At 37.6% G+C, this 13,698-nt stretch overlaps 1 protein-coding gene across 9 annotated transcripts in view; it reads right to left on the bottom strand.

The window, feature by feature from the left end:
• Positions 1-13,698, bottom strand: part of EPB41 (erythrocyte membrane protein band 4.1) — a 184,530-nt gene that overhangs the window by 47,643 nt on the left and 123,189 nt on the right. For 3 of the 9 annotated variants that reach the window (XM_058677891.1, XM_058677910.1, XM_036494230.2), the window contains exons 11-12: positions 9,609-9,805; positions 1,087-1,263 (exon numbers count right to left, since the gene is read on the bottom strand). In XM_058677891.1, coding sequence (XP_058533874.1) covers positions 1,087-1,263; positions 9,609-9,805 — 374 coding nt within the window. Of the gene's footprint in view, positions 1-1,086; positions 1,264-5,172; positions 5,236-6,399; positions 6,457-9,608; positions 9,806-13,698 lie in introns of all 9 variants that reach the window. The other 6 variants (XM_058677883.1, XM_058677903.1, XM_058677886.1 and 3 more) reach the window with 4 other exon arrangements.

Here is a 13,698-nt window from a genome sequence, read left to right as displayed (position 1 = left end):
AACTAGACAGCTGCCTGTTGTCCAGCATTATTTGTGAAAACTAAGTTAACTCTGCCCGGAGAAGTGCTAAGCAATTTTAATAATGCAAGAACTCAAAAAATAAATACCCTTTGCCAACTAGTTTTATCACTTTCTCCAGCTGCAGAAACTGAACAAAAATTTAAATAGTCTACCTAGAATTCTGAAAATGGAAATACAATCAGTTTTTAAATTATAAAGGCAAAACTTCACCTTTCTTAACTAGAACTACTATCATGTATGGGCAGAAATGAACATAAAATTTAAAAATCATTATAATCATTCATTGAGTCACTGTGACCATTTGCATCAATATTTAACCGTATTGGCTAAAGATAAAGATTTGTGGATTATGTTCATGGTAATTTTTAAGATAGTTTCATTGAACATACTTACTGACATGTATAGGATCGCTAAAGTAATGACAACAGTGACAAAAAACCCCACAAAAATCACTGAAAGACACCTCAGGTCTGCTCTGTGACTATCTTACAAAACAGTGTATTAAAAGTTTGGCATTACTCATAAAGATAAAAATAAACCATCATTTTTTTCTAACATCAGAGTGCATGTACTAATACTTGATATTCTGCATTCTCTAGGTTGGTTAGTGGTTTGTTATATAATTGTGAGTAACCGTCTCAGACATTTCTAAGTTGTGCAAATATTCAAATAAGGTTTTTCAGAAAATGCTAACTAACCTTTTCCAATTTTGGTCTTACTAAATTTAGTAAACTTTCTGGTCCTGGAAGGCACAGTTTGACCATAAACAAAGTTCTATTGGTTTCTGGCCAAGTTATAAACACACACTAGACCAGAAGGCTGCGGCTCAGAGTGTCCTTAGAGCCCAGTCATGACTGAGAACTGTAAGTGGCTCCCATCATTAGGCTGGGAAGCCTCCATGACCTAAAAAAAAATCTGTTTGATTATGAATGTCTTAAAGCTGTTGTGAATTGGTACGATACCAAAGCTGCATTTCAACTCTGAACTTTCAGATGCAAAACATTACTACACAAAAACATTTATTCCATTCAGTCTCACATTTGGTCACGTAGACAAAATACTCACTCCTTCTCCTGTAGGGACTTGCCCATTGATGTTCAGAGTTCGGAAAGGGGAATGAGTTGATAAGCGCTTATCCCATTCGCTAGGTCGTGGTTCTGGTACAGATTCCATGAAGTTCTTTTTCAGCTCACTGATGCTGGCATGATGCTTTTTGATCTCTTCTTGACTCTTATCTAAATCCTATGATTGGAAGCACAAAGATGCAAACCAGTAAATGATCAGAACAGAAAACACACAAAGGGCAACCCATCAGAGGCTGGGCACTGGTAGAAAATGCACCATATCCGGAATAAATGTGACTAGTCCACAAACTGCATTCAAATTGTAAATATACAGCACAGTATATTTGTTTGATTTTTTATTAAAACAAGGTGCTCTGCTCAGAAGCAGTGAAGCGTCACAATCTCACAGCTCTTAGCAGTCACGTAACCCATACAAAGCTTGCTTCTTCACTTCATAACTTCTAAAATGGTGAAGTACCAGATCTCCAACTCCTCATCCCGAGAAGGTAATCCTCTAACTCAGCTGGACAGAAAATGATTTAGATTGATCTCAGGCAGGATGGAGATAGCAATAGATAAACTATTCAGTGGAAGATTCAACTTCCACTCTTGGTCGTTATTCCTTGGTGAGTTGTAACTACACAATTACCATTCTATTTCAACCTGGAGATAGCTTTGCTTCTCTATACAAGATGGCTGCCTTTGCTTGTTGACAAGCAGCAACAGACCTTTTTGGGGGGATATAGGAATGTACTACTAAAGTTCACAGTTAAAGCAGATTGTTACTACCTGCACAATTACTCTGGGAAATGTAATTCAATGGAATGTGTTGCTGCTGTTAGTACTATCAACACAAGCTAAAAGCCTTAGACTTTCTAGCTTTTAGCAGCTTTACTCCACCCCTCAATATAAACCAAAATAGGGATATTCTTTCTATGGATTGGGAATGAGTTAACAACAGTTCAGCAAATGCTTGGTAATGTCTGCTTGACAGTGTAAAATAATTCTATTGTTCCAACAGATTTGAATACTGGGTTCTTAGAGCTAGGGGCAGGCTCTTAAAGAGGATATTCCAAGGAAAAATGATCAAATCTATGGTTAACAAAGCATGGGCTAGAAGTAATATTCAGGCTTGTAAGAAAAGAGGTAAAGAACAACATTCAAAAAGGAGACTTAACCAAAAAATAGTCTGGCAGATATAACTTGAAGACAAAACCCTAAAGTTCCTAATCCAATAGTACTTAAACTCAAAAAGATCTATGCTTGGGATCAAAATATGTGCAGCTTATTGTTTTATGACTACAAAAGAAATGTTTACTATGTATAAAGGCAGCTCTGCATTCAAGAAAAGCATAATGGTAAATATATTTCCTAATATGCTATATGAATTTTAGTCTTTTTTTCTTAGCTCTGTCAGAAACAGTCTAGTCTGGGATGGGGTGAAAACCTTTAGAAATGATTTAAATAAAAATTAAGTTTTTTAACGAGGGTAATATGTGCTTCAACTAAATAAAAGTGTTTCAAAAGGAACACCAAAGGGAAAATTGCATAGGGAAAAGAACAAGTAAGACATATAACAACTTAATTCTGTGGGCATTCCTACAGAAAATGCAGTTATTACTCTATGCTTTATTTTTTGCAGGACTGAACCATGTATACTTGCTTTAACACTAAAGAAAAAACTAACCCCTAAACAAGCAATGTTATATCTCTCCCATAAGAGCATCTCTGGTTTGTTGGGATGAAAAGTACTTTAAGTTTAAGGGTTTCACCATGGGGAAACAAGTTTACATTTTTGTGTAAGCTGAAAGCAAAATGGGCATATTTTCTAGCTCACTTGCAGACTCAAGTTTGGGAGCAAACAGCTAAGACCCACAGTTATGCAACAACCTGTGGCCCAGCTCCTGACTGGAAATTAAACCTCCTTGGACCAAGATTTAGCACACTGCAGAGGGTTAAAAGTGTGAACGGAGCAAGAAAAGCTATGGTGAAACCAAGTAACTCTCTTTTGAGTTCTTCTCGTAATGTGGAAGAGAATGAAGATATCTTGCCTAGTTATAATTGACTGGCTTGGAACCTAAGACATGTTTCAATAAAACTTGGAGCTTCTGAGGAAATTTTCTCCATCCTTCTTAGCTGTCTTTGTTGGAAACCTGTGGGGGCACAGAATAAAATTAAGATCTCAAAGGGACCTGTTCCAAATAGAATTTGTCATAGACACTTGCTATCGCTACAGGTTCTCTCTGGGAGATGGAGGAGGAGGCGGTAGATCTAAAAATGAACTCGACCTTATTTATGCCAGAACAAAGCATTAGTGGGGGTGGAGAAGAAGGGGAGAGAAGGGATGTTTTAAGGCGGGGCAGGGCAGGAATCCTGCTAGAGTGACAGATAACTTGAAAGAATGTCTTTAGTTGGGGGGAGAGGAAACAAACACTTTTTTTTATAGCAACTATAGAATGGCAGTCCAATCTTCTTGGCTGTATTCAGATTAGACACTAATGTTTACCATCTTAGAATTTTAGCAGCAATCAAACAAAATACTCATTATAAAAAAGCTTTTATATAAGTCAGTTAGTAATTTTAGTTTTCAAACACACACTTCATTAGAGATTCCCTCTCATGGCTGTCAATGAAATGCTGGGAGAAAAAAAACCACATACACACCACACCACACGATACAAAGGCATTTGTGAGTTTCAGAAGCCGTAACACACCTCATGAATCAAAAAATATATGATTGGTACTGTAGGTTCCAGGTGAAGATGGATTAGTCAGGAAGGCTGTGTACATGATTAGAAGTAGGAGATGCTACATGGCCAAGTGCAAGAGGTCAACTGACATCAGCTGTCCTCCTTAATCTCTGGAGATGGAATTATTCAGGCCTGGTTTCGGATATGGGTTAAAACAAAGAGATACAGTTACTAAACCTGAAGTATCCAAGGGGCCTGGAAAAATTCATGTCACATGAGACAAATGCATTAAAATACTGGCATTGTGCCCACTATGCAGTTATGTTTAGTAAAGACTGGCCATAATTTTTATTCCTTTTCTATAATTTTGATTACTTTGATCAAACTACTTTATGCACAGCAGATCCTCAAAATAGCAAAGATGAGGTTAAGCTATGATTTGATGCCGTTTATTAAACCAGGGATCAATTTTAAAAAGCTCCTTTAAATTTTCGGTTTAATATTTACCACATTTCATCTGTGCTGATCTTTCAGGTCTCAGCTAAAAACTTACCTTTTTAGAGAGACCTTCCTTGAACATTTTATTTAGAGTAGATCTTCTGTGTAAACATAACACACTGTTTATTTCCTATGTAACTTCTATAATTACATATGCATAACTCCAGGTTCTTGCAATTTTTTTTCTCAGGGTTCTTTAATTCTCTAATTAATTTTATATTTCCCTATCTAATGTGACCCTACCATTTAGGTGATGTGTACTAGCTTTTCCAATTTACTAGTTCTGTGATCATGGGGACATGATAATTTCACTAAGCTTCAATTTTCTCATATTTAAAAATAATAATCCATCTTCATAGTCTGCACCATAAGGCTGCCTTGTATCAATAGTAACTACTCATTAAATGCTACGCAATCCTGTTTCCTCCTAGGATCATGCTTTGGTTCCCCGACCATCCTTCTGTTGTTTTCTGTTACCTCCAATATTTCAAATCCAGTTTGAATTATGCTCATTTTTCCGATTTTTTCACATTCTCTCAGTTCATTAAGATGAAAAAAAAATAGTGCAAATTTGCTTCTTTGAACATGTTGAAGCCAATTTACTTGGAAGAGTCAAGCCAGTTTTAGTAGTGATGCAGAACTTCCTAAAAGTGGTTGAAACAATGGAACCGTGCAGGGCAGGGGCAGTCCCAATCATATATTTTATAAGTATGAGAGATGGAAACTAAAAAGAACCAGAGAGAGAAATGGTTGCGTATTTTCATGTCTACCAACATGCAAAAGCATTTTAAACCTAAAATTGTCTCATGCAATGGCATGCAAAACCAAACATAGCATAGAATGAAGAAAAAGGGGAGCAGCAAGGAATGCAGAAGATTCCAGTTCAAGTTCATACAAACCTCCAACATTAAATTGCTATGTCTGATATAAATGTTTTCACCATCTAGTCTCTCTCTCTTTTTCTGTGAAAATGAAAGGGGGGGAAAGAAAAGCATAAAAAATTAAAATGTTGTTCTTGCGGGAAAAAACTGCAAACTGGCAAACCAAAAATATTTAAAATCAAATGTCTGCAGCACAGCATACGCCAACATGAAACGGTCACAGAACCACAAGGACATACAGAGAACAAGATCACTGTTAGCAAATGGATGGCCTTGTGTATGGATGATGAAGGACATGATGATGTTATTTCAATAGACAGTGCTCCTGGCTTCATTGGCTTCTTACGTAACAGGCTGCTGCAGGATCATTTTGAAATTGAACTGCTTGAGAGTTATCTCAAAAATATGACTTTAAAAATATGTGACTCCATGCACCACATAACGAAAAATACTTCAGAAACATCATCTAGCATTCAGATACACATCATGCTTAGTAATACTGCAGTGCCTCAATTTCTAATACCTTTTTATAAGAAAGATCTAAAGCATTTTACACATGATCAGCTGATAAAGATATTTAGTAAGAACTGATTCATTCCTTTCTATAATTTGGAAGAATGAGGCACAGAGCAGTCAACCCACAGTACTGACAATATTGGTGGTGTTGCTATGATGGTTTCACAGTGAATGCACATAAAATGGTGTCAGTGATTCCAAGAATATGCTATTGTGAAATAGTTTTTGTAAAGTTCAAATGTAATGAATAGAGTTGACTCCATTCATTATCTCATTTTGTTCAGGAAGGATATTTTCCTGAAGGAATATTTCTTTTAATAAAATCTCAATTTGTAGAATAGGATTATACTTTATTTGGCATACACATACATATGCATATATAAACACATGTATGCTACTTCAAAGTAACTTCTGATTAAGAGAAACCAATGAAAGAATGGATCACTGTCTTTTTAACGCACTCTAAGTCAACATGGATGAAATGCCAATGTAGTTTTGTGGAAGTGAAAGATGGCTAACCTTCCTCATTCTTATCAGATCTTCATTTTTTTCTGCAACCTTCTGTTTTGCCATAATTAAAAAAAAGAAAGAAAAATGATAAAATGTTGGCTCACTGAAGTTAGTTTGAACCTTCATTTTGTAAGTTTTTTTAAGAAGGGGGAGTGAGGGAGAAGAAAAATCTGAGGGGTGTTGAGGAGGGGAAAGGAACAAGTGGCTATTGGCACAAACCTGTGTTTGTTCACCACTTGAGGTGGGGACTGTGACCTCGATGTGGGTTTTTTCCACCTACATTTAAGAAATAAAGTGGTAGAAACATTTCAGGTTAATAAGTGTCTGCGAGTAGCAGTGTTTCCAAATAAGCCACACCCTTAAGCTGGCTGTGTAACATGCGGATGGGTAGTTATCATGATGCAGTTTGATGGTGGGTATTACAGGGTAGGACTCTATTCTCAATAGCACTCTGTGAGATCACCATCACGTTTTCAAGGCTGGAGAGGCAAATACAGATATCCAAACTATCAAAAAAAGAAAAGGCAATTATTCTTATTGATGAAAAAAATTTACATTAATTTATAAAAATATTCATTAAAATAATAAGTTATTTAATGCTATCGTTATATGTTCTTGGTTTTTTTTGATGATCTGGAAGTACTTTAAACAATATTTAAAGATAAATTTACAAATAACAGCATCAATTAATAATATATATAACAGAGTAAAAAGAAAATCTTCAGAGTTAAAACATAGACATAACATGCCACACATGACACAAGACAGGTAACACAAAGGATTTTGTTAGTTGATCAATTTAAGAAAGCAATTTTACCCTCAGTTTACTATACAACAAAACATCAGAATAATCCTAATCCAAATTGTTACGATGCATGCAATAATTTCCAGAGCTCATACAGGCCTCAGATGCAGCATTCCACATGCTGCAATATCCTCTCTGGGGAGGTGGCGCCCTTGCACTTGGTGAAAGTGCAAAATTCATCTTAAACAGACAGGAAGAGATAAGCCAGACGTCTCCCACCTAGCTTTGAAACACTCTAGTGATGGTACTACCACATAGAGACAATGCAATATTTAAAAAACCTAAAGTATTAGGAGGAAGCATAATGGAATGAGTGATGCCTAAAACGCTAGAGGTTCCAGTAACAGCTTTTAATTAAGAGTTAAATTAACCAACTTGAAATACTATTAATCTGTGGGGGTTTTTGTAAGCTTCTTTGGGAGGCAGAGTCAGGCAGATAACCAGAGCTCCCATCTGATGGTTAACTCCTCAAATCTATGCAGGACCAAAGCTGAGCATGGAACTCCATTCAGGCAGGACCTCAATGACTTGAACTGTCACCACTGTCTCCGAGGGAAGCTGATGTAGGGGCCCGATTCAGCTTGATCCGTAATCATTCTGATATGGAACATAGGCATACTGACTGGCATTATAACTGTGAGGCTAAAAGACTGCTCCCAATCTGCAGGTTTTGACATAATCTTTTCTAATCACACAATGTAGCATTACTTTTGAGGACAATGTCATTATGCTATGTTATGTAAAACTGAAATATTAAATTTTGTGATGCTGTCAGATCACAAGCATATCCAGCTACAGCACTTCCAATACCAGGAGTAATGAATACTCTGGGATATTTTTGCTCTGGATCCTAGTATATTTGCCCTCTGGCTGTAAACAAGTTATTTTATCCCTCTGAACTTAAGTCTTCTTATTGATAAAATGGAAATAATGCCTCCACAGAATTAAATACACTTAGCAAATAACAGCTTTAAATTATTTGACTTCTTTTTGGTTTGGATCCTTAGCAATCCTACAGCAGGGAACTGAGAGCGTCTGCTTAAGCTTTAGAGGGCAAGTGGCAACAGTGGTACACCCCTAAGAGAGAACAAGATTCAGGATATAGTTAGGGCAGAGGTAACTACCCTCACATATACAAAACACATCTTGTCAAACAGATCCAAGATACACAGCAAACTTTCTCCAGGCTACTGTTTATACTCCATGTCAGAATGCCAGCTTGAGTTCCAGCTGTTCCATTTCCAATCCAGCCCCTGGTTACACATCTGGGAAAGCAGCAGAGGACGGCCCTGCGCATGAGGGAGACCCCGAGGGAGGCTAGCTGGTCCAGCGTCAGCCATTATAGCCATGTGGGGACTGAACCAGCAGATGGAAGATTTCTCTTTCTGTCTCATACTCTCCCTGTAACTCTGGCTTTCAGATGAATAAATAAAACTTTTTTTTAAAGCTATCTGGCATCAAATATATAGAGGATGAAATTTACACAATCACAAAGCTACTTCATTAACTACTCTTGCTTGACACAGTAAATGCTGCTTTAGGTTACTGCTATAACTGCTTCTCAGCCTTTAGGCTAAGATCAAGTGCAGGTACCTGCTATGATTACTTTGTAACTGTTACATTTAAATTTACCCAGTCACCCTTTATTCTGCTACTACTATTAAATTATAGATTATCAGACAGGGTTTTCAGGCTCATCTCAACACAAACACCATCAAACAAAGCTAGACTGTCCATTGCTCTAGAAACCAGGTATTGATCGGACTCCAAAGGAACCAGATGAGTCCATCTGCCAAGGGCACTTCCTAAAGTCTTACACGGTCTTAAATTTCTTAATGCACATACAAAAATGTTACAGAAGACTGTTTCTTGTAATTTTCAGTGGAAACAGTGAGACCTGTATGAGTATCTATTCCAATAAATATGATTTAACACCTCAACTCCAACATTGCTTAAATGTGTTTTAAAAGCTTTTCAACACATAAAAGCAATCCTGTTAATGTGACTCCTGAGAAACCTGTTAATTAAACTGGTGATTTTCCAACACAGTGCCATCATTCTGTACAATCAACTCAGAATCGTGAACAACTCAGCAGCATTAAACTCTCCTAAAAAAATGGATCTTCATTTTCTTGCAAAGCTAGTTAAGATTTTAACAATCTCTCCTAGATATGCCTTATGTAATACTTGTTCTTTGGAAACACTGTGCAACCATCTATTGGAAGAAAATTAAATTACATTTTAAAATGCAATTTAGAGATTCCTTCTGCATGAGTAGGAAAGTAGAAAGGATTTTAAAAAGCAGGTGATCCAAAAAAAAAAAAAAGCAGGTGACCATCATGCTGATGTGTTTTATAAGTCCATTTAAAAATACTTATTTGGGTCCAGGTATGAATCACATGACAACTTCTGGGATACTTCATAGTCTTAATTACATAGAAATGCTCCATAATTTTATGAAAACATTTTATAGGTTCTTGGGAGATACCTTCTTTATTTATGAGGAAGAAAGAATTTTGTTAGGATTCTATAGGAATCACTTGCTTCAGAAGTGTCCTATTCAAGGAGTTAAGACCTCTAACTAGGAGAGTGCATTAGCTGGATATTTGGACTCAGGACATACCTTCCAAGCTTCCGTGGGCTCTGGCTCAGCTTGTTCGGGTGGTTCTTCTTCCCTTTTCACCTCCACTGTCACTGTCTCCTTCTGTGCTGCCTTTTTGACAGGTGCTGCTGGGACACTGCCTTCTGACACCTGACTCTGAGCAATGGCTGGTGCGGAGGTGGGCCGAGGACTCCGGTCTGCTGAGTCTGCGGCTGCTGCTACATGAGAAAGGGAAGAGTAAATGAAGGCAAGGGCCACTGTATTACTTTAAAGTCATCAGACAAAGTAACTGAATCCAGGACACACAGGAACGTTACAGTGGGTAAGATAGTAAATGGTTTGTGATCTGTAACTGTCAGTAACAAAGTATACTTAATAGAAAAGCTAAGCTGTGCTGACTGAGGGCAGACATTAGGCATCGTGGATAGGGTGTGTTCTGGGACCCCTCAGTCCATATAGGAACACCTCAGTCCCAGTCACTGGAGGCATCTGGGGAGTGAACCAACAGATGGGAGTTCTCTCTTTCAAATATAAAAAAGTGAATCTCTTTTAAAATGTGTTAACAGACGTGTTCATCATGTTCCATAAATGCCGAGTACAGGAGGAAAAAGATCAAAGAAAAAGAAACTGAAAACCTGTTGGTCATCTGCCAGTTTAAAAAACTCACTGTGCAGTCTTTGGAAGAAAACAAAAGTTAATTAAATTTTTTTTCCCTGAACTTTTATCAAAATAAAGAACCATTCATTTTTTGGTGATTTCAGGAACCTAAAGTAACTGCAGGAAAGAGGAATTCAGTCTAGTTTCTTCTGTGAAGTCTTCTTGGAATCATTACAAAACAATTTGATAAATGGCTCTTCTGACACACACTATATACATTTGGTGCTTGTAAGGGCAAATCTCTGAACCAGACACTTTCCCTTTAGTAATAAATCATGTTTAAAGTATTATGATTTCAGCATCTCTGGCTTTTGGTTTCTAAAACAAAACAAAAATACCTTTTGCATTCTGTTCTATTCTTTCCCAGTTTTAATAATTTTTATTACACTTCTATCTCTAAAATATTTAGAGCAATGTTCTCAACTGGGAGTAAGGTTAACTCCCAGAGAACATTTAGTACTATCTAGAAATGTATTTGGTTGTAACAATCGGGAAAGAGAGACAGAGAGGATATGTTGGCATCTAATAATGCAGACACTCTGGTGCTAAGGTTGATAATTTTGATTTAGGTAAAAAGGCTCTGTAGGCTGTTTAGGTGAGTATAAATAAAATGGGCTTAAAATAAAAGTCTCACCTTTCCTTTTCTTCTGTTATTGGAAAAAGCAGATACACAGAGAGAAGGAGATACAGAAAGATCTTCCATCTGCTGGTTCACTCCCCAAGTGGCCACAACAGCTGGAGCTGAGGTGATCTGAAGCCAGGAGCCAGGAGCTTCTGCTGGGTCTCCCACATGGATGCAGGGTCCCAAGGTCTCAGACCATCTTCTATTGCTTTCCCAGGCCACAAGCTGTATGGGAAGTGGAGCAGCCAGGGCACGAACCAGCACCCAAATGGGATCCTGGTGTTTGCAAGGTGAGGATTTAGCCACTGGGCCATCACACCAGGCCCAAGCCTCACCTTTTCAAAGATTTAATTGTTTTTTTCTGGTATCTAAGCTTTATATAGCTTATTTCAGAGCAACTACTCACTTGCTCTTTTTTTGTGATTTTTATATTTAATTTTTCACATTCTCTTTTAAAATATGTTAACAGATTTCACTCATCCTATATTGTCTAGGAATGAAGGTGTTTTCCTGCATGGTTTAATATATCTAGGAACAGATCATGAACCTTCATGAAAAGAGATGGCTGAACTTGAATTATTCTTCTTGCAAAGCTTTTTAAAATTTAGTTTTATTTGAAAGGTAGATTTACCAAGAGAGAAGTAGAGACAGAGAGGGATCTTTCATGTACTGGTTCAAATCCAAATGGCCAAAATGGACACAGCAGCACCAGTCTGAAGCTGGAAGCCTGCAGCCTCCTCTAGATCTCATATATGGCTATTGGGCACCCAAGCACTTGGCACACCAGCAGGGAGCTGGCCCAGAAGTATAGCAGCTGGGACTCAAACTGGTACTCCTAAGGGATGCCAGTACCACAGGTGGAGGCTTCACTTGCAATGACATGGCACTAGCCCCCTTGCATATCTTTAAATTTTGTGCAGTGGCTATTTGGCTGAGTGGTCGGATGCCCTTGCTTAGCATCAGAATGACTGGGCTTAAGTTCTGATTCTGATGCCAGTTTTCTGATAATAAAAGTTCTGAAAGCAGCAGTGATGGGTCAAGGGGCTGGGCCCCTGCCATTACCATGAGAGACCTGATTGAATACTGGGCTCCCAGCTTCCACCTGGCCAGCCCTAGCTATCGTGGGCATTTAAGGAATGACAAGAGTGCTCTGTTTGTCTTTCCCTTTACCTGTTTCTCTGCATCTCAAAAAAAAAAAAAAAATCTTTGCCATTTTTATTGCATGTTTTTCTAACTTTTTATGCTAACTATAGTAAACATAATTTATCAATACATTTAGATTGGTAAGATATAAAGATTAAGTGGAAAAAAGGAATCTCTTGACTCAAACAGATCAAAAGAACTACTGAAATTCATAACTGCTTCTTACACACAAAATCAAGAAAAGTAACCTATAATATCTCCACAGAGGGAAACAATTTTTCAGAATGTGCATGGGGAAAATAGTGGAAGTGTAAGAATCCACTTTCCAATGAAAGATATGTGGTCGCTTGTTAGTTCCTGCCACCCAGGGGTAATTTCAGCCAGTCAAAGCAAAAATGGCAGATGGGATGAAAACTAACAACACAGGGGATTATGACAAAATATTTTGCTCACAGTTGTGCTAAAGTATCATTATACATGTGTATTCACACCTCCTCTCAAAGAATTAATTCAACTCTGCCTGGCATCATAGAAACACAGCCCATGCTTTCACCATGTGTTATTTTGCCATTTGCATTTGGTTTTAATCCAATGCTAATATTGCAGAGCCAAATAATTTATGTCTTTGGTATTCCTAGCTTTGGCAATCTGTACTGTATGTGGGAAAGTAGGCACAAGTGTAGAAATCTGCAGTTGGAAACAGGAGCAAACAGAGTTCAAAACTCAAAAAATAGTAACATTATTATAAGAATCCTTAACCGTGAAAGGCAGCATGGGACAGAGACAAAAGCCAAAAGGTTTACCCTAATCACCATGTCAGTGTGATCTAGGCAGAGAGCTTAATTGTGGAAACTTTAATTTCATCATTTGTGGGCCCAGTGGCATGGCCTAGCAGCCAAAGTCCTCGCCTTGAAAGCCCCGGGATCCCATATGGGCTCCGGTTCTAATCCCGGCAGCTCCACTTCCCATCCAGCTCCCTGCTTGTGGCCTGGGAAAGCAGTTGAGGACGACCCAATGCATTGGGACCCTGCACCCGTGTGGGAGACCTGGAAGAGTTTCCAGGTTCCCGGCATCGGATCGGCGCGCACCAGCCTGTTGCGGCTCACTTGGGGAGTGAAACATCGGACGGAAGATCTTCCTCTCTGTCTCTCCTCCTCTGTGTATATCTGGCTGTAATAAAATGAATAAATCTTTAAAAAAAAATTTCATCATTTGTAAAATGAGGAAGCTATTAATCCTTAGGATAGTTGAAGATGGGATATTCAATGTGTATAAAATTCTTTGTCAACTTTAAATATTAATAACAATTAATGTCATACTTAAGTCCTTATTTCTTCCATTCTAGATTAATATCATTTCAACAGTGTGTTGGGTAAAGTTAATTTTGCATACACTGATACACAATTCAAATGAAAGATCATCTGGGAATCATGGAAAGAGGCAAACTTCTTTCATTTTCTCAGAAGGAAGAATGTAGAATATGGATCCCAATAGACTATAATGGCAATTACCATGTGTTTTTTAAACATTTTTATTGAGTTATAATTAATATCTTATAATTCATTCAAAGTATATAATTCAATGCTTTTAAATATATTTGGTTTTGAAATAGTGATTGCTTTTTCTTTTAAGATTTTTTTTAATTTTTATTGTAAAGTCAGATATACAGAGAGGAGGAGAGACAGAGAG

Source organism: Ochotona princeps, chromosome 2, assembly GCF_030435755.1.
Source record: "Ochotona princeps isolate mOchPri1 chromosome 2, mOchPri1.hap1, whole genome shotgun sequence".
Taxonomy (NCBI): Eukaryota; Metazoa; Chordata; class Mammalia; order Lagomorpha; family Ochotonidae; genus Ochotona; species Ochotona princeps.
This window is presented reverse-complemented; position numbering and strand designations above follow the sequence as displayed.